General features: G+C 38.8%; 2 protein-coding genes, 1 pseudogene and 1 gene segment (V, D, J or C); 2 read left to right on the top strand and 2 right to left on the bottom strand.

The window, feature by feature from the left end:
• The window catches only part of ZNF280B (zinc finger protein 280B), a 32,414-nt gene extending 21,433 nt beyond the window's left edge, over positions 1 to 10,981 (top strand). The window contains exon 3 of the mRNA XM_029921975.1: positions 6,139 to 10,981. Within this exon, the coding sequence (XP_029777835.1) occupies positions 6,208 to 7,842 (1,635 nt within the window). The 5' untranslated portion in view covers positions 6,139 to 6,207 and the 3' untranslated portion in view covers positions 7,843 to 10,981. The remainder of the gene's footprint in view (positions 1 to 6,138) is intronic.
• Positions 1 to 27,237, bottom strand: part of LOC115277666 — an 869,742-nt gene that overhangs the window by 319,952 nt on the left and 522,553 nt on the right.
• The window catches only part of LOC115277665 (immunoglobulin lambda-1 light chain-like), a 653,789-nt gene that overhangs the window by 293,800 nt on the left and 332,752 nt on the right, over positions 1 to 27,237 (bottom strand). The gene's annotated exons all lie outside the window — the stretch shown is intronic.
• On the top strand, positions 15,637 to 16,005 carry LOC115277679 (annotated as a pseudogene).

Here is a 27,237-nt window from a genome sequence, read left to right as displayed (position 1 = left end):
TGGCATATAATTTTTCATAGTAATCTCTGATGATTGCTTGTATTTCTAAGGGATTGGTTGTAATAGATCCTTTTTCATTCATGATTTTGTCTATCTGGGTGCTCTCTCTTTTCTTTCTGAGGAGCCTGGCTAGAGGTTTATCGATTTTGTTTATTTTTTCAAAGAACCAACTCTTGGTTTCATTGATCTGCTCGACTGTCCTTTTGGGTTCTGTATAGTTTATTTCTGTCCTGATCTTTATTATATCTTTTCTTCTCTGGGTTTGGGGTACTCTTGCTCCTTCCCTTCTAGTTCCAGTAGGTGCTCTGTTAGATTTTGAATTTGCACTTTTTCTAGTTTGTTGAGATTGGCCTGGATTGCAGTATACTTTCCTCTTAGGACTGCCTTTGCTGCATCCCAGAGATTTTGGATTGTTGTATTTTCATTTTTGTTGGTTTCCATATATTTTTTAATTTCTTCTCTAATTGCCTGATTAACCCAGTCATTCTTTAGTAGGGTGGTTTTTAAGCTCCACATTTTTAGAGGTTTTCCAGATTTTTTCCTGTGGTTAATTTCAGGTTTCATAGCATTGTGATATGAAAGTGTGCATGGTGTGATCTCTATTTGTTTATACTTATGGAGGGGTGCTTTATGCCCCAGTATGTGATCTATCTTGGAGAATGTGCCATGTGCACTTGAGGAGAAGGTGAATTTTTGAACTTCAGGATGCCGAGTTCTAAATATATCTATCAATCTATCTGTTCCAGTGTGTCGTTCAGGTCCATTGTTTCTTTAGTGAATTTCTGTCTGGTTGATCTATCCATTGCTGTCAGTGGAGTATTAAAGTCCCCTGCAATTAGCACATTTTTGTCAATAAGAGTGTTTCTTTCTGTTATTAATTGTTTTATGTATTTGGGTGCTCCCAAAGTTGGCGCATAGATATTTATAATTGTTAGCTCTTCCTGATGGAGAGATCCTGTAATTATTATATAATGTCCTTCCTCATCCCTTGTTACTGCCTTTAGTGTAAAGTCCAGTTTGTCCGATATAAGTATGGCTACTCCAGCTTTCTTTTGGCTTCCTGTCGCATGATAGATATTTCTCCATCCCTTTATTTTCAACCTCAAGGTGTCTTCCAGTCAAAAATGAGTCTTTGTAGACAGCAAATAGGTGGGTTTTGTTTTTTTTATCCATTCTGCTACCCTGTGTCATTTGGTTGGAACATTCAGTCCATTTACATTCAGTGTTATTATTGAAAAATGTGTGTTTAGAGTCATTGTGTTCTCCATAGAGTTCATTTTTATTGTGGTGTTTCTGGCACCTTTTATTCTTTGCAAATTTCCTTCATAGAGTCCCTCTTAGGATTTCCTGTAGGGCTGGTTTGGTGGTCATGAATTCTCTCAATTTTTGTTAATTTGGGAACACTTTTATCTCTCCTTCTATATCGAATGACAGGCTTGCTGGATAAAGGATTCTTGGCTGCATGTTTTTTCTGTTCATTACATTGAAGATTTCCTGCCATTCCTTCCTGGCCTGCCAAGTTTCATTAGATAGGTCTGTAACCACTCTGATAGGTTTCCCTTTGTATCTGAAGGTCCTTTTCTCCTTAGCTGCTTTCAGAATTTCTCTTTATCTTTATATTTTGCCAGTTTCACTATGATATGTTGTGCCGAAGACCAATTTAAGTTTTGTCTTAAGGGGGTTCTTTGTGCCTCTTGAATTTGAATGTCTATTTCTTTTCCCATATTTGGGAAATTCTCAGTTATAATTTGGTCTAGTATCCCTTCAGGCCCTTTCTCTCTCTCTTCCTCTTCAGGAATTCCCATGATATGGATGTTGTTCTGCTTGATTGTATCATTCAAGTCTTGAATTCTCCTTTCCTGCTCCTGGATTAATTTCTCTCTCTTTTTTTCAGCTTCCTCTTTTGCTAGAACTATGTCTTCTAATTCACCTATTCTTCTCTCTGCCCTGTCAATCCTTGAGGTGGCTGCCTCCAGTTTGTTATTCACCTCATCTATAGCCTTTTTTAACTCATCACACCTATTTTCAAAGTGCCTAGTCTTTGTCTCCGTTGCCTCCTTGATGCTTTTCTCAACCCCCACGATTAATTTTATGACAAGTTTTTTAAATTCTTTATCCGGTGTGTTGTCTAGATCTGCCTTGAGCAGTTCTGTGGCTGTGACTTCTTCCTGGAAGTTCTTCAGGGGAGAGTTCCTTTGCTTTGTTATTTTTGCTAGTTTTCTGTCTCTTGTCACCTTTAGAAAGCTTGTTGTGCACCGTGCACCTGTTAATATTTTTCTGTTAAAGGAGACTTATTGACTGTCCAGGGCCTGTCATTTCAGGAAATATCCTTTTAATGGTGTCCTTCAGTTTTTCTTGTTGTGCCTTTGAATATTTTATTTCCCTGCTCAGCAATATTTGGGACTCACTGTCATGCACACTTTTGCTTGTTTCTTGGTGTAGCCCTAAGAAGGAAAACAGACAGACAAACACAGAGGGAACAGTAACACAGAAACGCACAGACAAATCAAACAAACACATTAACAGGGGGAAAGAAAATAAGGAAAATGGAGAGGAAAGAGACGAAAAGAAGAGAAGAAGAATAGAAAAAGAAAAAAAAAGAAAGGGGGTCAGAGACAACAAAAGACAGTGTACAGTCTAAAAGTGTATGACCAGTTGAGGGGAGAGGTAGGGATGAGATATAGGAGAATATATATGGATTGCAAGAAGGTAATAAAAAGGGAGAAAGGTGCAAGGAAAATAAGGAGTAAAAATTTTCAAAACCTTAAGTAAAAAAAAATTAATTATAGAAAATATGTACAGAAAGAGAAGAAAAAAAATGAGGAAATAAAAAAGAAGAAAAAAATTATTAAAAAAAAACCCAGCAGCTCCTCCTCGTGGATAAGCGTGGTTTGGTGTGGTAGGTCTAGGAGGCTGCTCTCAGATGCTCCAAGTGCCTTGGTTTCTCCAGAGATTACATAGGCGATATGCCAAGCTCAGCTGGGACTATGCACTGTAGGCCACTCTAATCAGTCAGATCTCCTTGTGCCATGGTTGAGCTGAGTTGTATTTTTGAGGCCTGCCTTGATTCAAAGTTCCACTCCTTGCACTTTTATGCTATCACAGATGAGATGTATTTGCTTTGGTGGCTGGCTTCTTAAGGGGAGGAATCAGTTTGGTTTGGCTCAGGCTGGGATTTCGTCTGTCCCTGCCTGAGGCGAAATGCGCAGCAGGAGGTGAAGTGAGTGCCATCACAGATCCAACCCCCAGCAGGGATCAGGATAGCGTTGGGGGAGGAATGAGTGTACAGCTCTTGCTGGAGGCGCTGGGAGCTTCTGCAGCCTGAGCATGTGCCCACGCCTCTACCACTGCCAACTCCTTTCCGGGATCATGCAGAGGTGGGGGCTATTTTTTCCCTGTTGGCACCCGGGATTCAGGATTCGTGCGGCCAATGGTGGGGGCGAGAAGTGCCATGGAAATGAGGTGCGTGCTACCACTCCCAAAACCGAGGTCAAGGTGAGTGCCCCTGGGACTGCGCTGCCCTGGCCGCTGACTCCCTGCCAAGATGGCGCAAGGCTGGAAGGTATTCTTTCCTTTGTGCCACCTGGGTTTAGGATTTGGGCTACCCAGCACTTATCTATGGAGTGAGCTTCTCTCTCCAAGCGCGGGTGAGCGTTCTTTACCTCTTTCCCAGAGACTGTACTATGAGCAGTCTCTCTGTCTCTTCCCTTTGTCTCTAGGGCTCTGCGTGCTTTCCCCGCATTGGGCTGGGGCTCCCACCTCCCCTGCCTGTCTCGGGCTGGCCCGTTTTCCAGTTTCCCCAGTTTGCCCTCACTCAGGTGTCCTTGAGGTTCTCTTCCTTCTGGAGTCCGTATTTTCTCCTTCCACTCTTGCAGATGAGAGTAATATCCTTCTCAGTTTGCTATATGGGGCAGAAGAAGTTTACAGAGCACCCTTCTCTCTGCTATCTTGGCTCCTCCTCCCACCACTTTCTTCTTAAGTACTTGGTAGTGTCAGACTAGGTTGGGCAAGCAAAATATAATCGTGAAATAAGTGAGGAAAAGAATAAATAGTTTTTATTCTACTTAATATTCTACTTCTTTTTTTGACTTATTTCCATGTTGGTATACACATTTCAGGATTAAATATCTATGTGTTCCAAATTTATATGCTGATGTGCTAATTAAGTTAATGAGAGGTACATGACATATATTAGAAGCCAGTTTAATATTTACAGTTTGGATTTGAAGTATCCACATTGGGCTATAATGAATTCTGACATTATGTTTTCAGAAACTGGTGAGTTATGAATCATAATTTAAAACAAGTGTTTTTCAAACCACTAGTAGTGAACCATTGATGAATTATAATTGATTTTGTGGGTCCTGGTCAATTTAAAAAAAATAGAAAATAGTAGAATAAGCATCCCAAATAATAAAACAATTATTATTTATGTCTTTGTGTAGTGAGACTCTGTACATTGTTTGTTGTTGGTTGTTTTGTTTTGTTTACTATGAGTTGTGAGAAAAATGTTTGTAGAAAGCTAGTGGTTTCAATCCTTCATTGGCCCACAGAATATCTGACATGGACAGGGCTCTCAAACTAAATCATAGAAAATGTGAAGGTAATGGATTATAGTTCTACAAAAAAAGTTCTTATTAATGAAAGTTAGCATTAATGTATTTAACAAATTCTGTATTTGTTGAGCTCCCATGTTGTACCAGGTACAGTTCATTTTGCTGGGGATACAGTAGTCAACAAAAGATCATCCCTGTCCTTTGGTGTTTACATTCTACTGGGTAGGCAGTAGAAAAGAATCAAGATGGATAAAGTTCATAATGTGTTAGATGGCAATAAGGACTTGAAGGTGAGGGGAATGGAAGAGAGAATGTGGATTAGTAGTCGATTGGAGTATTAGAGAACATCTTTGAGAAGACTTGGAACAGAAGTCTGAATATGGTGAGGAGCCAGCCATGCAGGTATCTGGGTGATGAGCATGCCTATTAGAAGGACAGCAAATACAAAACTCTAAACAAGATAAAGTGTTTAATGTGTTTAAGAAAAAGCAAGCGGTTAGTGTGGTTAGAGTGAGGTGGGAAGGGGAGAGGAGAAGGACATGACTGCAGGGGCAATATATGGGATTGGAAGCTGATCTTACAGGAATTGTAAGCAGTTGGCCTTTTACTGAGTGAACCAGAAAGCCATTGGAGTGCTTTGAGTTGAGCAGTGATATATTCTGAACAGAATCATTTTGCCTGCCATGTGGAGAAGAGGCTTCATTGGGAAAGTCAGGATTAGAGGGAGAAATTTAGGAGACATAAGTGAATGAACTATAAGGTCTTGAGGTGCAAAGAGATTATCAAGAGAGTTTGTCACTAATTTGCTAGGCATGTGATAACCATTTGACACTGAATTATGCTATTTGTTGATTGTGTGTAGGTACTCTTACCCTGTTCTTTGAATTTGACACTTCTATGTTAATATTTATGAAATTATTATGAATGAATCAATTGAGATATTCATTTAATACAAAGTTTTCTTCGTTGTACTACAAAAATACATGCCATTGAAGAGTTGGTGCTTTTTAAAAAGAGTTATTACCTTAAGTCTGAGAAATAAGAACTTTTTTTTTAAGTTCTTTTAGTTTTTTTGGTAACCTCTATACCCAGTGGGGGGCTAGAATGCATGTCCCCAGGATCAAGACTCATGTGCTCCTCTGACTGAGCCAGCTGGGCACCCCAGAAATAAGAACTTTTGCCTTTAAGATCCAGAAACACATTTAAAATTTTTGAACTTGCCAAAGAAAGGTGCAGCTGGTTTATGGCTGACTTAGAATTTCAGCTTAATTTTTTTTATAACTCCAAAGCCCATGTTTCTAAACACTGCACAATGGAGCTTTATAAAATAATGTATCCTTTGCATGTGATTTCACCTAGAGAAGTTTTTCCTCTTTCCTAAATAGAAGAAATCATAATCAGCAAAGCTAGATTCTGAAGTTGCACGGACTTAGAACAGTAGGTTTTTAGCTGTAATTTATCCTCTTAAGGTCTTAGTGTCCTTACCTATAAAATATGGGTGTTTGTAACTAACAGGGTTTTGGAGAGAAATAAGGTAATGCATTTTTCTGTACTTACTGATGTGTAGTGTGTTTGTACTTAGGTGGCAATTTACATAAAGAAAACACTGGGATTTGTGCCCATACCTTCAAGAATAAAATAAAAATAGACAATGGAACAACCATGTGTATTATGTGAGGAAGAACAAGAGACAGAATCACAGCAGAACATAGAAGCAACCAAACAAGTAGATGATGAAGATGCTGAGCTGATCTTTGTTGGGGTAGAACATGTAAATGATGATGCTGAGCTGATCTTCGTTGGGGTGACTTCAGATTCAAAACCAGTCGTTTCAAACATTCTGAACAGAGTCACCCCAGGTTCATGTTCAAGGAGAAAAAGGTATGGTCACCTTAGAAAAGGTACTACTCACAAATTGCAGCCTATAAGTCATGTGACCCCTGTATCAGAAGCAGTGACTGCCTTGCCTGTTTCTGAATCTGAATCAAGATCAACAGATAGTCCTATTATTATTGAGCCTTTGTCTAAACCTGATTATAAAAATAATTCACCGCAAGTCGTGCCTAATAGCTCTTCAGAGTTATGTTCTCCTTTGATTACATTCAGAAATTCATTGCAGCATTCAGGAGGAGCAGCACTTTCTGTTGAAGGTATGAATAAAAGTCCTTGCATATCAAAGCAACTTTCTACTGCTGAAGTAAACAGTGTAAATCCCAAAAGGCTTAAACTCAGTGATGGAATCATAGGGGGACATGCTTCAGCTTTGTCCCCTTCAGGTATCTTTCATTCAGTGACTGCTCAGCAAAGCACACCCACAAACAGTGTTCATACCTCATTAAGCCATGTTCAGAATGGAGCACCTTTTCCAACAGCTTTTCCAAAGGACAGTGTTCATTTCAAGCCTACAGATCCTGTTAAGGAAAATAGACAGGCAAAAACAGATGTTTTGAGACTAGCGGGTCAAAACCAGGTTGTTGATCCCAAGAAGGAAAGTCTGGTCATATTACTTCGTGACTTTTATTATGGGCAGCATAAAGGAGATGGACAGCCGGAACAGAAGACTCACACAACCTTTAAATGCCTCAGCTGCTTGAAAGTTCTAAAAAATGTCAAGTTTATGAATCACATGAAGCACCATTTGGAACTTGAGAAGCAGAGGGGTGACAGCTGGGAAAATTACACAACCTGCCAGCACTGCCACCGACAGTTTCCCACTCCTTTCCAGCTGCAATGTCATATTGAAAGTGTACACACTACCCAAGAACCCTCCACTGTCTGTAGAATTTGTGAATTGTCATTCAGAACAGATCAGATTCTCTTACAGCACATGAAGGACAATCACAAGCCTGGCGAAATGCCCTATGTGTGCCAAGTTTGCAATTACAGATCATCAGCCTTTGCTGATGTGGAAACACATTTCAGAACATGCCATGAAAACACTAAGAACTTGCTCTGTCCATTCTGTCTCAAAATTTTCAAAACTGCAACACCATACATGTGTCATTATAGGGGACACTGGGAAAAGAGTGTTCACCACTGTTCCAAATGCCGGCTACAGTTTTTAACTTTCAAGGAGAAAATGGAGCACAAGACCCAGTGTCATCAAATGTTTAAGAAGCCTAAGCAACTGGAAGGATTGCCTCCTGAAACAAAAGTTGTTATTCAAGTGTCACTGGGGCCTCTTCAACCAGGATCAGTGGAAGTAGCATCCATTACTGTGAGCACATCAGATTCTGAACCATCACCTCCGATGTCTAAGAATAAAATTTCAAAAAAACCTCATTAATTCTACTTTCAGTAAATCTAAAGCAGGTATTTCAAAGTCAAAAACCCCATAAAAATAAAAAATACAAACCATACATTTTATAGTAACATCAAAAATAGTGAAACCAATGAGTCATTTATGAGTTTCTTTTTAAATTCATGAAATACAGTACTGTCTGATCTGAATTTGAGATGTTATTTAAAGTATATTTCCTGGCTTTCATGTAACTGTATCTGGCTTTTAACATATGAAGGTGTTTTGTGTGTGTATGTGTATGTGAAAGAAAAAAACGTGGAAGCCTATTTATTATTTTTGATACTTCATATTACTTGTAAGTTTGAAAGCTCTAATTTCTGCATATAGAATCTAGAGTTTTTTAAGTACTTAATTTTATTTTGAACTTTTTCCATGTCTTGAAGATTTCACTATTAACTCTAGTCAGACTGGAAGGACTTTGTTACGACATGGTCCCATTTGCTGCTGAGCCCCTAGAAGTGTCTCTCTTATGCTGGTTTAAAATAATCTCTCTCTGAGAGCGTGAGTGTGAAGTTAAGGGAGGAGAAAGTACGTCATGAATGAGAATCAGAAACTGGAAGATTAGTCAATGGAGACTCCTTGTTCTGGTTGAGGAAGAGGTGTGTCTATGCGTGCGTGTGCGCACGCTCACACACACACACACACACACACACACACACACACACACACACACACACACACACTCATTCACTCACTCACTCACTCACTCAGGTCTAGGAGCCAAGGCAGAAAGAACACTGTCTCAAAGTGTCTTCCTAGCACAAGCATATCCAAGGAAGCAAAAGTATTCAAAATAAAATGTTGGTGTTTGGCAAGGGGCCCCTGCAGACATGAAATAATCACTGTGTATCAATTGGCTTCAAATGGAGAATGGGGCCTGGAGTCTAAAGTTCCTGTTGAGTGATCCAAAGAGGAATTCAGTTTGTTCTCATCTGGCTAGCCTTTGGTCAGAATGAATTAGCCGTATACCTCTCAGCTGGAGGAGTAAAACAAGTAAAGTTTCCCTAGGGAAAGAAGCCCTGATATCCATAGTTTGAACTGCACTGGACCCGTAGTTTGAACAAATGGTATCTGTCCAGTTCAAAGACTGGGCTAAATTTTGCTCTCTTACTATTAAATTGGAATGAGAGTTGCCCAAGAATAGTAGGTACAGTGGATAAAAGTAGTAACCCATGGTGACTGAATAAGATTAAGCCCACTATAGGACTTTTCCTGATATTTTCCCATGTACATGTATCTTACCTGAGTTGAACATGTGAAATTTGCAAGTTTGTAACTTGCCTTGGACATGAATGTATTACAGCTAACAGTTACTCTCTTGTGTGTATAGTTTCCCTTCCTATCAAACTAATGTGAGTTTGGGTCTTTCTTGACACACTCTTATGTGCAAGAACTGTCCCATTTATTTCATTAAGTATTACATTTTAAAGTTCCTGTCCTTCACCTAATCTATCCAACTGCCTAATCTGTGACTATACCATGAACTTTTTCCCTTTGCCATTTCTAAGGACTCTCATGTAACTGGAGTGCCCTCTGAGTATTGGTTCCTGAACATCAACATCCTTGGCTGCTTCTGTGGGTTCCCAGGATTGAGTGTCCTTGGGCATTTTCCAGTGCTGTCCCTTGTTCCTCCACCTCTGACCCAGGTACCTACAAGCCTCTGTGCACCACTTAAGGAATCTTGGATGCTGTCTGTAGACCTGAGCCAGGAGAGATCTTTCCTGTTTTCCCTTGCTTTCTTCTCTTTCAAGGCATCTTCCCTTTCCCTACTTCTTCCTTCCCTCCTCATTCTTGTTAAATTCCCTAAGCTTTCACAAAAAGCTGGGCAGAGTTAGTTATCAGGGGCTTAGCATCCCTTCTGAATTGGGGAGGAAGGACGACAGGTAACAAAGTACTTGTGAATATATTGTCCACATTTTAAAGAATTTCCCCCGAGTGTAGATTCTGTTGTATTTATTTACTCAATGTTTGATTGATATGCACTTTGAACATTTTACTAGGCCTTTTCAGTTAGTTTGCTTGGGCCAAGGCACTTTGTTAATATTTCAGCCTGAACCTGTTTTAGGTGGAGAGAGAAAGAGAGTGAGTGAGTGAGTGTGTATGTGTATGTGTGTACATGCCTATGCAGGTGTGCACACACACCCTTGTTCTAGTCTCAGGTGGAAACTTCTGTGTATAAATAGATATGCAGACTTCTGCATACTTCTCTCCCTTATTCTGTTTATATAACAATGTCTGTTTTTGAAAACAGTTAGAATATGAAATGTTTTAGCTCTTTGTTTTTGTGGTTGCTTGGTATTATTATTATCAACACTGTTAACTGTTGTTTGCTATTTAACTAAAGTATGCCCCTAAGGAGTACAAATTGTTATTTATTGCCAACTACAGGTTCCCATAATATTACCCTTGTCTACCTCCTCTTGCTCTTCCATTCTCTGCCATGCACTCCACCATTTTCCCCACTGGTGCACTGTTTTTGACACATTGGCCTTGCCTTTTTTTTTTTTTTTCCAAGTAAATCATATTTTTTCCTGTTCCAAAGACTTTGCAACTGCTACTTTCTTTCTTAGAATGCTCATCTCCTAGGCCTGCATGGCTTGCTACCTCGCTTAATTTTTTGACACTTCCTTTGGTTTATTGAGCTTCACCAATGTTCTTAAAAGATACTGACAATGAAATCTCCCACTACCCTTTTCCTCCTCCCCCTTAAAGGCACTTTAAGCCTCCCCACTCCTCTCTTTCCTCTCCAATTTGTTTAAATTTCCTAGGCTTTCACAAAAAGCTAGGAAGAGATAATCATCAAAAGCTTTGCTTATCTTAGAATTGAGCTAGCTTGAGTCAATTTCTGTGCCTGCAACCAAAAGAAAATGAATATAGTGAGTTGAGTTCTTTCAGGAGCTTTCTCTGTTTTTCTATTGATACCTCTCTATTTTTTTAAGGCAATGTCACTTTGTTTTGTTTACAAATATATTGAATATCTGTCAAGATTACTATTTTGTTATTGCCTTTTGTGAATTTCCATGTCTATTTTGCTTGCTTGTCCTTTCAGATAAAATTTATTATTTTGTTAATGTTGCCAAAAATTGTAAGTAAAATAGCAATTATAGTAATAAAATGCTTTTTTGAAAAAGAAATGTTTTCATTATTTGTTTTTTCACCAATAACATGGGATACTTTTAATTTAAGTTAATTTTTTTAACATTTATTTATTTTTGAGAGACAGATAATGAGCAGGGGAGGGGCAGAGGGAGAGGAAGACACCGAATGAGAAGCAGGCTCCAGGCTCTGAGCTGCCAGCACAGACCCTGACGCAGGTCTCAGTCCCATGAACTATGAGATCATCACCTGAGCCGAAGTCAGACACTCAACCAACTAAGCCACCCAGGCTCCCTTAAGTTAATTTTTATTTGGTACCACTATGCACATTCTGCCTACCTGCCAATTTTACTTATTTTTAATCATATTGCATTGGCCAGAACTTCCAAACAGTGATATATAAATGAGCTTTCTTGTTCTTGGTTTTAGTGAGAAATGCTTTATCATTAAAGGTAGCGCACATACTGCTTAATTTGTCTTTAGAAGGCTTAAAGAAAATTGCTTAGTTTTATTGGATAATTTAGAATATCTATTGAGGCAATCTTTTACATTTTCTTTACTATCTTAAGATTTTGCTCAGCCTGATTCATATTTCTCTATTAGAAACCTTCCTTTCCTGAAGTAATATTTCCACTTTGGATTGAATATTATCCTCTCTACTCAGAATCCCATTCCTTTTCTCATTTCTAATATTAAGATGTATTTCCTTTCCCCCCTCATTAGATTTGCCACAGTTTTATCAATGTTTCTGATTTACTTTTTCCAAGGACCAACCCTTGATTTATTATACCAACTAACTTTTTCTTTCTCTATTTTTGCCTTGATTCATTATACCCCTCTATTTTCTTTAGGATTTTTTATTTTAGGATTTCCACCTTTGGTGAAAAGGTAAAGATCTTTTATTTTAAAATCTTTATTTTTGTTTAATAAAGGATTTAAACTTTGCCTACCTTCATTTACAGCTTTGAGTCTTAAATATTTTTATTCATATTTTCATTTTTATTAAAGTTTGCATTCTGTATACCTTTTTTGGTAAGTTAATTTCAAAGATGTGAAAATTTGCAGACTGAATGTTTTAGTCTTAATTTATAGTTTACTGTGAACTAAGTTTTCCTTGGAACTTTCAGGGTATGTGTGTGGGTATATACTAAATGATTTTATATACAGCCTTTTCAAATCACGACATGGTTATTAAAAAAGGATGTGATAAAAATAATAAACTTTTAATTCTAGAAATCTGTTTCCCCAAAATAAATATAGTATAAAAGGTAATAGTATGAAAATACTCATTGGAAAGAAATCCTAATAATAAAACTTGGAAATGTTGAAGGAAAATTATTCATGATGTTGAGGGTAGAGAATAAGAAATTTGATCAGATATCAAGGGTGGGGAGTTTTCCCTAAGCTGACCCAGCAAGGTTCTTGTCAAAACTGAACTGAAGGCAGAGCCCAAATTTTGGAATATACTCTTTATCGATTCCTGTATAAGATACTACAAAAAAATGCTTGATTTTTTTTTTTTTTTAATCTTCCACTGTTTCTGAGAGTTGGAAATCTAGGAACAACTTAGTTGGGTTGTTCTGGAAATTCCATGTTCTGGGAGTTCCATGAGGTTGCAGTCACCTGAATGATACTGGAAGATTTGCTTCCCAGATAACTTATTCACATACGTGGCTATTGACAGAAAACTCCAGTTCCTTGCTCACTGTTGGGAGAAAACCTCAGTCTTCCATATGAGCTTCTCTATTGGGTTACCTAAGTATACTCAAGACATCCTACCTGGCTTCTACGAATATTCCAAGGAAGTGAGCAAGGAAGCTAGACTGTCTTAATATCTAGTCTCAGACATTTTACTCTGTTGTTTCTACAATATTCTGTTCATTAGAAGTGAGCCACTAAGTCTAGCACACATATCAAGGGGAGAGTAATTAAGCTTTACTTCTGAAGGGAAGAATTTATGGGTATAATTTTAAACCACAAGGTTTGCATACTTCCTATGTGCAAAATACATTCACCTCCTCAGAAGGCCTCCATACATTGAAGCCTAGAATCTCATCATCTAAATCAGATCTAGTTGTAGATCAAGTCCTTGGGTGGTATTCCTTATTTGCAGTATCTCAAGTATAGTTCCCCTGAATTTGAAGACCTGTGAACTAAAGACATAAGTTACCTGCTCACCTACATCCCCACCCATCAGCAGCAGGACAGGCATAGAACAACTTTCATAGACACGCCTGTTTAGAAAGGGGAAGAGGAGATGGGAGTCACTTGTTAGTGGCAATTCTGAAATCCCACCAGGTATATATATGCTGGCAATTTATTGATTAGGAGTCAAGGCCTGGGAATTCTCTTGGCCTTGATGTCAGGATTCTTGATTCTGCCCTATGACATACTTGCTTTTTATGAAAGGAAGGTTATAGCTAAATTAAAAACTAGGTATGTCTCCTGTTAATCTTACTAGTGTTTATGCCAAAGAACTCCACTCCAGCGCCACAACCACACATCTCTTCAAGATATGGAGGACTCTTTTGGTTTTCTGCTGGGATACTTGAGGGACAACACCATAAGCTTAGTAGAAGCCCCACTGTGTGATTTGAGATGATCTTTGAGCCACACTCTTAAACTCTTTAGAGGGCTTTGGCCTGACTGAATGGCACTCTGAAGCATCATCTTTGATCCTTCTCAGCCTTAACAAAGAATTTTACAGCTCCACTCTCATCTTTAGACCACTTTTCTTCAGTGCCCTGTGTTAAAATCTTTGCTTGATAGCCATTAATTTTAGCCCTTTTGCCATCTGAAGAGGCTGGAAATTTTCAAGACCTACAAGTTCTGGCTCCTGTTTTGTTTAACATTCCTTCCCTTAACTTTTTAAATTTCCCTTCATATTGTACTATAAGCAACAAGAAGAAACTACACAGTACTTCCAGCACTCTGGCTGGAAATCTCCTTCGCTAGATGAGTCAATTAATTAGGTACATTTTATACTTTTCATATAAACTAAAGGTGATGGTATTACCAAACTTTTTGCCAATACATAACCCCTTTCTCAATTTTCTAGTAGCATGTTCTTTACTTCCTTTTAAGCCACACTGGGGTGTTCTCAAAGTCCAGTTTTTGTTTTTACTACATCTTATACTAACACTCTCCTCAAAGTCCTCCCAGCTTTAGCCTGCTGCACAGTTCCAAAGCTACATTTTAAGTATTTGTTATAGCCTCATTACCTTTCCAGGTACCAAAATCTGTGCTTGTTATTTTGCCTATATTAAATATCAGTGTAGACTGCCAGTTTAAAATAATCTTTTGGTAATCAAGAGTCAAGAATTGGGAATCTGCTTAGCTGAGTGGTTCCAGCTCAACCTCTTTTCTAAGGCTGCAGTTAAGGTGTTTGCTGGAGCTCCAGCATCTGAAGACTTAACTGGTGCTTGAGGATTAGTGCTATCCTCTGAAAGTTTTTGTACCCCTGAACTCATGTTGAAATCCTAAACTCCAAATGTGATGGTATACTAATATGGGACCTTTGGGAAGTGACTACATCATGAAGATAGATCCCTCATGAGGGGGATTAGTGCTTTTATAAAAGAGATCCCACAAAGCTTTCTGGCCCCTTCCACTATGCCAGGATACAAGAAGCCTGTGACCTGGAAGAGGTCCCTCACCTGACCATGTTGGCACCCTGATCTTGGACTTCCAGCTTATAGAACTGTGAGCAATACATTTCTCTTGTTTATTAGCTACGCAGTCTGTGGTTTTTTATTATAGTAGCTTGAATGAACTAAGATAATCAACTTCTAAATTTACATCGCTATTGGCAGGAGGCCTCAATTCCTTGTCACATGTTCCTCATCTCCTGTCAGCTGGCTTCTAGCAGAGTGAGTGATCCAAGGACAGCAAGGAAGAAGCTGCCACGTAGCTTGGAGATGAAATACCATCATTTCTGTCATATACTATTGGTCACATAGACCAATCTTGATATAATACAGAAGTTCACCACATGTAGACAGAAATACCAGGGAGTTGGGAATCCTCGGTGGCCTTCTTGAGGCTCCCTCAGGGAGAATGAACATTAGAAATTTTTACAACATTCCACAGGGAATGCAGCTGAAACCAAGTTAATGGTCATGGTGTTACATTCTCACTCATGTTGCTATTGAGGTTGACACTGGCCAGCTTGAGATGAGATTCTTTTAGGAATAAGTACATTAGTTTAAAAGCTGTGAATATATAATATATAATAAATTCAGATTGTTCAAACATCAAAAAGTATAACAATTCTCAATTCTTTTTTTTAGCCTTTTAGATAATTTTTCTCCTATTTTAAAGATAACTGATTTATATTATACAGGTTTCCACACCTTTTTTGTTTTTGAAAATGTAACATTTTCAAAATGTTTTATGGGATATTAACTGACAAAATCATTACCTAAGATTATGAAAGAAGTAATAATTAAAACCTTTTTTTCTGAAGTGTTTCTAAAGATTTCTAAGAACAATCTCTCACACACTAATACAGAATTATTGTATTGTATTGTAGAAAAAACCTGGCTATTTCACAAAGAAGAATTATAGCTTGTTAATAAATACATGCAAAATATTCAATCTCAATAGTAAACATGGAAATGGAAATTAAACAGTGGTATCTTACTGATGAATATTTTAGAAAGTATAATGTCTAGCTTTTTTGTCAGCTTCCACCATGGTGTACCGTGGCCAGGGCCAGAAAGTGCAGAAGGTGATGGTGCAGCCCATCAACCACATCTTCAGATACTTGCAAAATAGATCTCAGATTCAGCTGTGGCTTCTTTATGAGCAAGTGAACATGCAGATAGAGGGCTGTATCATTGGTTTTGATGAGTACATGAACCTCGTATTAGAAGATGCAGAAGAGATTCATTCTAAAACAAAGTCAAGAAAACAACTAGGTCAGATCATGCTAAAAGGAGATAATATTACCCTGCTCCAAAGTGTCTCCAACTAGAAATGATCAATGAAGTGATTGAGAAATTCTTGAGAAGGACATGTAGTTTGTTTTTTTAGAGGTCCTTTGTTGGGAGTATAGTTTTAAAACATTTGTTCCTACTGTTTTGATTACCTTTATGTTATTGCCAGGTGACAATAAATGCTGTGGGATTGTTTTTATTAAAAAAAAAAGAAAAGAAAGTATAATGTCTATTGCCAATGAAAATATGAAAAGAGTATCAATTGGTATAAGCCTTTCTGGAAATTATTTTAAAATGTGAATAAAAAAGCAATAATGTCATATTCTTTCCTAGATAGGTTTTACAAATTCAATAAAAATTTACAGAATAATGTTTACTTATCAAAAATGCCATATACAAGAAACTTTAGGGTTTTAGTTTATACTTATAGACAGAGGATATAATTGCTCAAAATTGAATGCTTTGATACTTCTATTTAATAGCTGCATCATATATAGACACACACACATATTAGAGATTACAGTAGTGTGAAGTAAAACTAGCAGGATACAAAGTGTTGTATACCTTGTGCTCTGAAACATAAAGGAAAAAAAGACTAAAATAGTAACTTCTATAGTAATCTAACTTCTGAACTATTTGGTCTTTCCAGAATAGAAAAAAGTACTCCTTAAAAATATTTCCATATTTTATGAAGTGAACTTGCATTGTTTTGAAAACTTTACTTACATAAAATGAGGAATTTATTTTCTCCACTCCAATGAGCAGTTGGAAATATATCTTACATGCTTTTGGAGGAGAAAGGGAATTGATCATAAACTCTTCATCTATTGCAGCTTCTATTGTGCCCTAGGAATTGACAAAATATTTGCCTTCTGTTTTTCCTAGACCCACCTTGTCCTAAAACATTCACTAAATCATTTTAGCCCTCTTCCCTTGACTTTTTTCTCTATAAGTGGCCAACATTTAGGTTGCCTAGAGAACTAAATTATCTACCCATTTGTCAGTCAAATCAGGCTGATAACATGTGGACCTAGGATCAGCCAGGTGGCAGGCTTATACCACCATTCTCCATCTGGGTCTTTCATTGTGCCAAGCACCAGGATATACCAGCAAACGGTAGTGCTCAGCTTCCTCTTCGAGCTGAGCCCCTGAGAAGGTGAGGGCAATTTGACCCCAGGAGGAAGCCTGAGAATTGGGAGGGAGTCCCCAAGTTTTGGTTGTGTGTGTCATAAATCAGTGTTTGTCCAGACTTCTGCTGGCACCAGTGTGGGATAGGTACCACTGGTGATGACTACAGTCCTGGAACCACAGGTGACAGTAACTATCCCTCTTAGGGATGGTTGGAAGGGCTCCTGAGTCACCACAGCCTGAAAACTAGTCTCTAAAACTGAGAAGAGACACAGCGTAGGAATGAAGAACAGAAGTGGAGGGATCACTCCAAAGATCAGTCTTTGAAATCTCTATGAACCTGGACAATGAATGAGTAGAGGGAGGACAAAGAGAGGGATCCAGGCCATGGTTCAGAGGTCCCAAGGATCTGCTGGCTTCTCAGCTGATGGTGAGCTCTCTGTTGGCTCTTTTATTCCCTCCTGAATGCCCTGGGTGAGGCGTATTGTGTGGTGTATTGTGTCAATCTGTTCCCTTTACTACTTCCTCAACTGTGTCCTCAGCTCAGAAAGCAGCATCCTCACCAGGAGACAAGTTTACCTGGTGAAGCAACCTTTTACATGGACCAATGAGTTCAGAACCCTTTAAATTTTAAGCTCTGAGTTTGTTTCAGACTGTGCTTGCTTCTGAGGGAATGCCTGGTGGCACCTGAGGGCTTCTTCAAGAGAATGTGAATAGTGATGGGAAATAAGGAGAACGAAAGGTCACCTGTTCATTCATTCAACTAACAGATAATGTTTTAATTCCTTTTTTTCCCCCCTCCTACAACTTGTAGCTTGCCTTTCGCTTTCTTACTGGTATCTTTTGATGAACAGAAGCTTTTACATAAACTTTTTTTTAAGTTTATTTATTTATTGAGAGAAAGAAAGAGCAAGAGAGTGTGTGAGGGAGCGGGGGAGGGGCACAGAGAGAAGGAGAGAGAATCCCAGGCAGGCTCCATGCTGTCAGTGTGGAGTTTGATGTGGGGCTTGATCCCATAAACTGTGAGATAATGACCTGAGCTAAAACCAAGAGTTGGATGCCTAACCAGCAGAGCTGCCCAGCTGCCCCGAAAATGGCTCCTTGGGCTTTTATTTTCTTCAAATATCGGCCATTATTTCTTTTCAATTCCTTTAAGAAAATTTTTAAGTGTATTTATTTTTGATAGAGAAGAGAGAGCGAGAGTGAGTGAGCTCAGAGAGGATGTGCATGAGCAGCAGAGGGGCAGAGAGGGAGAGAGAGATTCCTAAGCAGGCTCCACACTGTTAGCTCAGAGCCTGATGCAGGGCTCAAACTTAAGATCTGTGAGATCATGACCTGAGCTGAAATCAAGAGTCAGATGCTTAATGCTTACCTGACGAAGCCACCCAGATGCCCCCTAAATTTTTCTGATGTCAGCTATCTGCCCATCGTGGAGCTTGAGCTCACAGCCCTGAGACTGAGTCACATGTTCTACCGACTGAGCCAGCCACACACCCCAGAAGCTTTTACTTTTTATGAAGTCTAATTTATAATTTTTTTTCTTGTATCCTTGGTATCTTTATGCCTTGTCCATGGCAAGGTTCTAAAAATATTCTCTCTTTCTTTCTCTCTCTCTTTTTTTTTCTTAAAGCTTTATTGTTTTGGGTTTCACATTTGGGTCCATAATCCATATTGAATTAGTTTTGTGTATGGTATAAGGTAGAGAATAAAAGTTCCTTTTTACTTTTTCTAATACAAATATCTAGTTGTTCTAGCATCATTTGTTTAAAAAGAACTCTTTTTCCCTTTGACTTTCATTGGTGGCTTTATTGAAGATCAAGTGACTATAAACTTGTTAGTTTATTCAGTTATTTACTTCTCCAGCTTTATTGAAGTATAATTAACAAATAAAATTATATACATTTAAAGTGTACAGTGTGATGTTTTGATATATGTATATGTTGTGAAAAGACCATATAAAGTTCATTAATGCATCCATCAATTGTTACCTTTTTGTGTGTCTTAAGATACACTGTTCTAGCAAACTTAAAGTACAAAATAGTATAAAGTGCTGGTTTATTTTTGAAACACCCTTACCACACAGTCTTAATTGCTTTAGTCTTATAGGAAATTTCAAGACTATTAGGGCTATTCTAGGTCCTTCAGATTTCCATGTAACTTTAAAATAATTTAATAATTTCTGCCAACTCACTGGAATTTTGGGATTGCTTTGACTGTCAATACCAATTTGAAGATATTTAATATCTTTAAAATACTGAGACAGTTTCTACTTCTTCCTTTACAATTTTTATGTCCTCCTCACTTTTCTTGGAACCAAAATTAAATCTCTGATTTTATTCAGCATTGACTTTGATGAGGAACATTAGGTCAAATTGTTCCATTCCATAAAAATGTTTCACGGACTTTTGTTGGTAACATTTTAATGAATTTTCAAGAAGGAAGTTTCCTGTAACATATATTTTACTTTTTATGCAATAATCAGTCATTAAAATATGATAGCACAAGCTGGCATTGTCTTGTTTATGTATATATATATATGTGGGAACATATATACATATATATATATGTATACACACACACACACACACACACACACACACACACACACTTGTGTGGGAACAGTAGGCCTGTGTTAAGTCATCAGGCTTTGGTATGTATAAGCTCTGAAAATGAATACGATTTTCTTAAAAAAATTTGTTTTAAGTTTATTTATTTTGAAAGAGAGAGAGAGCAAGGGAGGGGCAGAAAGAGAGGGAGAGGGAAAGAGTCCCAAGTAGGCTCCACACCAGCAACACTGAGCCAGGCTTGAACTCACAAACCATGAGACCTGAGCTGAAACCAAGAGTTGGACACTTAACCAACTGAACCACCCAGATGCCCCATGAATACTATTTTCTATGTATCAATTAAAACCTCATGAATCATCAAGTTCAGGGAAACATAAAGGATTTTGAGAACATTCTTGTCATATTGTTCCTTGACATAGGATCCATTCCAGTGATTGTTTGTGATGTGAGCACATTTCATTGGTACGTTCAAGTACTGTGAAAGCACAATTCTCATATTACTGAAAGCATAGTTATCACATAAACAGTGAGCATATGCCTAATATAAGTATCCCGTTAGTGAAGGAGCAATTAGAATGGTAAAGCTGATTCAATACAGACATACAGAAGTAGGATTTATGTAGTCTGGGGTGAGGTGGGGGTATTGAAATAAGATAACTAAAGTAAGTCTGCTAAATTAAATACAAAGCTGGTTAAAAATCCTAAAACTGTAATCCTTGAGATTATCCTTTCTATTTTACTTCTAATCTATTTTCTACATGCTAATCTAAATTTATCAGTTATGAAATATCTGGACCCTAATCAATTCTTTTGTTTTAAATTTTCAATGTTTACTATATTTTTGAGAGAGAGACAGAGACAGAGATAGAGCATGAGTGGGGGAGGGGCAGACACAGAATCTGAAGCAAGCTCCAGGCTCTGAGTTGTCAGCACAGAGCCTGTCACTGAGCTCAAACTCATGAACCAGGAGATCATGACCTGGGTTGAAGTCGGACGCTCAAGTGACTGAGCCACCTAGGCACCCTGGACTCTAAATCAATTCTTAGACAAGTAAAATTTTAAAAATCTTTTAAGATCAGATGGGATCATTTATTCATTTCATTCATTCATTTACTGTAAGTAATACAAGTTCATTGAAAATTCCTGGGATGGTGTTTATCACCTCCCAACCTGGAGGGAGGAACCAACACTGTAGGAAATCACACTCTGAAATCACACTGTCCTAAGACCTCTGGCCAACACAGGAAGGAGGAAAATCATTCCCCTCAACATTGATCAAGCTTTGTTAATCCAAGAAGGGTTGGAAGAACTGATACAGAAGGGACCATCACATGACACTGAGGGTGGGATAGGGATATGCTGGACCCTAAACTGGCTCCTCAAAAACCAGGGGAGAAACAGATCCCCTTCTTCTCTGGGGGTGGAGTTCCTGGTTACCAGCTCATTCCTTACCCTTCATGAGGCTGTCACTGCCCCGGGTAAAACTTTCATTCTGTAGGTTCAGAACAGGGTTGTCAGCAGTAAGATAGATTATGGTTCTGTGATGTGGCAATCGTCTTGGAGATGCATGTGGGATGATATTAAAAATATTTCTAGTGTGACATTGCAGGGTCATACAGTTCCCTTTTGTGTATTTCCAAATTTTGGATTACATTTTCTTGAAAAACACTTATTACAAAATTATTTTAAAATAATCATATACTGGGGTGCCTGACTGGCTCAGTCAGTAGGGCATCCAACTCTTAATGCCAGGGCTGTAAATTCAAGCCCCACATTGAGCATGGAGCCTACTTGAAAATAAACAAACAAATAAAATAATCATATACTCATAAGAAGTTGCAAAAATAGTACATGGAGTACTATGTACCCTTATTCAGCTTCCCACATTGGTGACATATATATGAAACAATATCAAAACCAGGAAGTTGGTATTGGTACAGTATTGTTAACTAGACTACAGACATGACCTACTTTTCACCATATTTTACATGTATTCATTTGTGTGTGTGTGTGTGTGTGTGTGTGTGTGTGTGTTTCTACACAGTTTTTCCTGTGTCTTCATTTGTGTAACCACCATCATGGTCAAGATACAGAACTGTTCCAGCGTGACAAAGGAATCACCCCATGCTACCCCTTGTTCCCTGGCAACTTTAATGTGACCTTCATCTCTATCACTTTGTCAAAAAATTTTTTATCATGGTAGAAACATGTTAATTGCTGACAGTGATGGAATACAGAAAGATTAAAGAACTGAAATAAACACTTGAAGCCACTCAGAGGCCCTGATTACTGCCACTTATAATGAGACCTTTTAGAGACTTGGATGTTAAAGTATTTTGAGAAAGCACAAAAAAATATGTTTTTCCCTAGACCTGGGATTCACCTACCTAGTCCTGGACTCTTTCTTCACTTTTGTCAGCAGAGTTGCCTACTAAAACAATGGGTGTACCTTGAGGGTGGAACTTTCCATTAAAGAATACATTCATGTCTGAGTTCACTCGCTGGATGAAAACTCATCAGCTCCTCTACTGGAGGTATTCTTCCAGGTACCAGGAAGAATATATCAGAGAGCAGATGGTAACAGACCTTTCATGCAGTGGGTTATAGTCTAAACCACACAACCACCTCTAGACCATCTCTGAAATTAGAGGTTTGGGTTTTCCTGGGGTACATCAGAAAGATTCTAGTCATGGAGATGCTAATAAGAGAGAGTCTTTGGAAACTAAATGATTTGACTATTCATTCATCCATTCATTCAACTTCATAGAATTTTTATTACAAACATATTAAAAAAATGAAATGAAAACAAATTCTACCCTCTTGGAATTTAGAGTCTATTTGAAGAGAGATGGGAAAAATATAGATCAGAAAATAGGTTATTGTAACACATGAGTAAGTGTGGTAAATTTGTCTGGAGAGGTCCATTAACTTGACTTGGCTGAACTCAAGGGTGGGGCTTAGAAGTTGTATCACAAACGTTGAAAATGGTCAAAAATATCTCAGTTAGGACTTTGGACTTGATGTCTTAGATTGTGTATGTGACTTTTGCAATGAGAAAAGTCAGGAGCATACTTGTAGTTTAGGAAAACAGATGAAATATGGAAGCGGGGGATGCTAGATGTTGTAGGCTGATGTTGAAAAGACCACCAAAGCCAAATGGAGGCAAGGCAAAACTTTATTTATGGCCTGGGCCAAACCTGAACTCCAGATGGTAAGGAGCAGAGATTGACCCCGAATAAGTTACACTGAGATTATACAGACATACATAAGATTCTATGATAGCCAATTACATTGTGACACGCCTGATCACCAGTTCTAGTGGGAACCTATCAGGATTGTTACACGCCTGATCACCAGTTTTGGCGAGAACCTATCAAGTTTGTTCTTTGTTCTTCTAAAATGACCAATCATAGTGGGGCAGTGACTAAGCAATTTCTCTGTAGGCGTGGCCTTGATCAGACCATATAAAAGGGGAGGGGAAAGGTTTGCAACAAACCATCCAGTAAGTTAACCCATTATATTCCAGAAGAAGTTAACCCATTACATTCCAGAAGTATTTTAACCCATTACATTCCAGAAGTATTTTAACTCATTACATTCTATAAACTAGCCTACAACACTAGATAGAAGGTAAGGAAAAGATGAGGGAAGCTCAGAGAGAAAGGAGAAAGAGAGTCCTGTCTTATCACAAGAAGGAAAATGTCAGTGTTTTTAATGGATGGCAAGGGAGCAAGTTAAATTAAAAGTAAAATGCATCCATGAAGTTGCCAATTAGAAGCTCTTTCCTAACATCAACAAGAGAACTTGAGGAGATACCAAACAAGGAAGTCCTTCTGCAGAGGTCTGAATAATGGGGTGGGTGGGGTGGTGTTGGTGTTGGTGTGGGGAGGGATGGGGAGGTAGAATATCAAACCATAATCCCTACTCCTCCATGGAAAGACCTCAGAAGAGAGAAGCCAGCACCAATTTGTGGAAATAATGTTTTTGTTTTGTTTTATTTAAAAGGGAAAGGGGACCAGGTGGGGAATCAGGGCATAGAGTCCTTGTTTACACTGAGAAAACAGCAACTTGGGGCATAAGACCAGAGGGCCAGACTTCTTTGTGAGAGCAAAAGTTTGCAAAGCAGCTTTTGAGTTAGACTCTTTTTTCTCCCACTTGTTCTCCTGGCTGCATTGGTGCCAGTCAGTACTTCACCACTGAGAGATTAAGAAACAAAACAAAACAAACCCAGCTCAGGACAAACTGGATTTGCAACCTAACCATGGGTGAGCAAAGTATTTCTTCCGACACTCATCCTCCTCTAGGCCCTAAATCATAAGGAAGAAAAAAAAAAGATGACTGGTTGTAAAAAATCATTCTCAAGCAGAAAGAGAGATGGGGGTGGGGTCAGTAGTCACCTAGAGGGGCAAAAGCAATAGAAGAGGGTGGACTCTAATGCACTATAAACCCTGCCTGGGCTCTGTTCCTGCCTGAGCAGATCACTCCTCCTTACTTAAATTCATAGAATTACACCATCTTAGACTTCAATGCCTTCTCCTTGTACCTTTCTTTTCTTTCCTTTTCTTGTTTCTTTTGAGAGAAAGGGCACAAGTGATTGGGGGGTGGGGAGAGAAGGGAGGGAGGGAGGAGCAGGGCTCATCAAAGCAGGGCTTGTGTTTTTATCCCAAGCAGGGCTAGTGCTCACCTGAAGTGGGGCTCCAGCTCATCCCATGTGGGACTCCAATTCACGAACTGAGAGATCATGACCTGAGCCAAAGTCATATGCTTGTTGACTGAGCTACCTAGGCACCCTCCTTGTACCTTTCTAATCTGAGTAACTGATATGCCTGTAGAATGGTCATGAAAATAAAAAAGACAGCTATAAAAACGTATGCACTCTATAAAAAGAGGCATCAACTCAACATTTTAACAACATGAATTAGAATTAATGAAATAGAGCATCAAGATTTATTTATTTATTTATTATTTGTTTGTTTAAAGTAGGCTCCACACCCACTGTGGGATTTAAACTCAAGAGTCACATGCTCTACTAACTGGACCAGTCAGGTGCTCCTAGAATGTCAAATTTTAAAATAAGTGTAATGTTCTCAGGGTTCCTGTAGGTTCAGTTGGTTAGGAGACCGACTCTTGATTTCAGCTCAGGTCACGATCTTGCAGTTTGTGGGTTCAAGCCCCACATTAGGTTCTGTGCTGTGTTGAGCCTGCTTGGGATTCATTCTCTCCCTCTTTCTAGGTCCCTTCCCTGCCCCTCTCAAAATAAATAAATAAACTTTAAAAAATATTTTAAAAATAAGTGTAATGTTCTCAAGGATACAATAAGGAAAAATAATAGAAACAAAGGATTAAGAGGATATGTTGCATCAAAAGACTTACAGTGGTCCTCAGGACCCTGCATAGCTTCCTCCCCAACCTCCTCAAATTTTTGCACAAATATCCCCATGCCATTTTTTATTCCCTTTCTCTGCTTTATTTTTATCCACAGCACCTACTACCTTCTAACATACTACACAATTTATCTCTCTGCCTCTCTGAAAACATTCTCCATGAGGTCATTGGTCTGCATCCTCAGCACCGAGAATGTGGCCTAACTTATAGTGGGTATTCACAAATACTCATTGAAATAGATCAATACATGAAGAAGTGCAAGAGATATAGGAATTAAGGATAAGGAATTAGTTTATGGATTTATTATCTAATAAAGCAAGGGCAAAAGGTAAAAGGGAAAGAAGTAAAATGGAAAGGGAGAGAGGAAGGGAAGAAAGGAGGGAAAAATAAAAAAACATATGCATATCAACCTGGACCTAAAATAATAAATGATACCTGTGATGTGAGGTTGTGTGGGTTGGGCACTGGGAGTGGAGCTACAAAGAACAGAGAGGTGCCCCTAGGAGTCTCAGTCCATTAGAGGTCCAACTCCTGATTTCTGCTCAGGTCACGACCTCACGGTTCATGTGATTAAGCCCTGCATCGGGCTGTGTACTGATAGCTCAGAGCATGGCTGGGATTCTCTCTCTTCCTTTTTCTTTGCCCCTCCCCAAAATAAATAAATAAACTTAAACACACACACACACACACACACACACACACACACACACACACACCCTGAGAGAGCTTGTTAAAGTGCTTAGTGTTCAATTGTATGTAGGCGGTCAGTGGGAGCCACAGACAACTGAAGCCTTGCCTGGAGCAATAGACTCTGCTTTCTCACGTGACTGGCTATGGGAAAGGCTTGGTTCGTACCACGTAGGCTTCTCCATGGGTTGTGTTGAGGTATCTTCCTTTTGGATAAAGGATCTAAGAGAAAGCAAGAGACAGCAACCAAGATAGGCCACTATATTTTTTTATAACTTAGTCTCAGAAGTCACATCCCATCACTTCTGCATTCTACTTGATAAAACCTAGTTGTTACATAAATGGGTAAAGAGGTGTTGTTTTCTTCCTCAGGGCAGGCTATAGCCTTTACCCTGCCTGCACCAGAATTAAGGTTTTAAACATCCAGTGGCTTTAAACATAGACCAACTAAGCATGTACTTCGCCGTTAAGAGCCTGCTTTCTTTGCCTGCCCCATGAAACTGCATTCAACATCTGCTAGCCGTAGATGAGAAAAATCCTTGTACTGTAAAACATCCCGAACTGCTTCTAGCTATCTGGCCCGGAGACTCCTGGCTGTGCTGCTGAATGACATCTCCTAGACATGTAAGCTCTTCTCTGATTTCCTTTCTAGCTGGGAATTCTTTATCTTCCTTTTCGGGGTGTTGGCCCTGTGCCACTCTCTCTGGAAGGGTTACTGCAGTTACTATTCACCTGACCTTTCTAAGTGCCACCCAAATAAATTTCTCTGTGTGTTATTATCCTCTTGTCCCAGCACTTTTTGTTTGCTCTTTCCCTCGATCAGCCTAAGATCCTTAAACTCACCTACCACATATCTTAGATGCCAAATAATTTGAAATTATATTTGGAACTTTATGAATGTTATATTGCATTGATGTAAGATCCATTTTAGTTCCCTAAGTAATTTTGTTTTTTTTTTAGGTTTATTTATTTTTGAGAGACAGAGAGCATGAGCTGGGGAGAGGTAGAGAGAGAAGGGGACAGAGGATCCGAAGCAGGATCTGCACTGACAGCAGTGAGCCTGATGTAGGGATCAAACCCACGAACCACGATGTCATGATCTGAGCCAAAGTCAGATGCTCAACTGACTGAGCCACCCAGATGCCCCAGTAATTTTGCTTTTTTAAAGCAGGCAATAATTTGATTGGGTTCATAGTGAAGTCCCTGTCTCTTGGATGGTAGGCGACTCAAATCTCAGTCAATCTTTTTGTCTTTATTTAGGTTTCTTGGGAACTGCCTACCGCATCCCAGGTTCAGAGATGAGCCAGAGACATAGGCAGAAATTATACATAAATGTTCCTCCTCTGTGCTCTCTTTTTTATACAATTTCCCCCTTCCTTTCCAGTATGAAGTCTGTTGACTGCTTCTTCAAGACAGTTAGATGATGGGTTTACTTAAGGAGTTTTAACAATGCCAATTCATTCTAAGTCCAGGCTAACAGCCATAAAAATTGGGGATTCTGTCTCACCAGACCCTTAAAAAATTTAAATTTCCATCCATTAACTTCTTGCATTTTCTTCATTGTCAGTTGTTCAGATAGT

This window comes from Suricata suricatta, chromosome 14, assembly GCF_006229205.1.
Source record: "Suricata suricatta isolate VVHF042 chromosome 14, meerkat_22Aug2017_6uvM2_HiC, whole genome shotgun sequence".
NCBI lineage: Eukaryota > Metazoa > Chordata > Mammalia > Carnivora > Herpestidae > Suricata > Suricata suricatta.
Note: the sequence above shows the minus strand (reverse complement) of the source record. Positions and strands in the feature narration are given on the sequence as shown.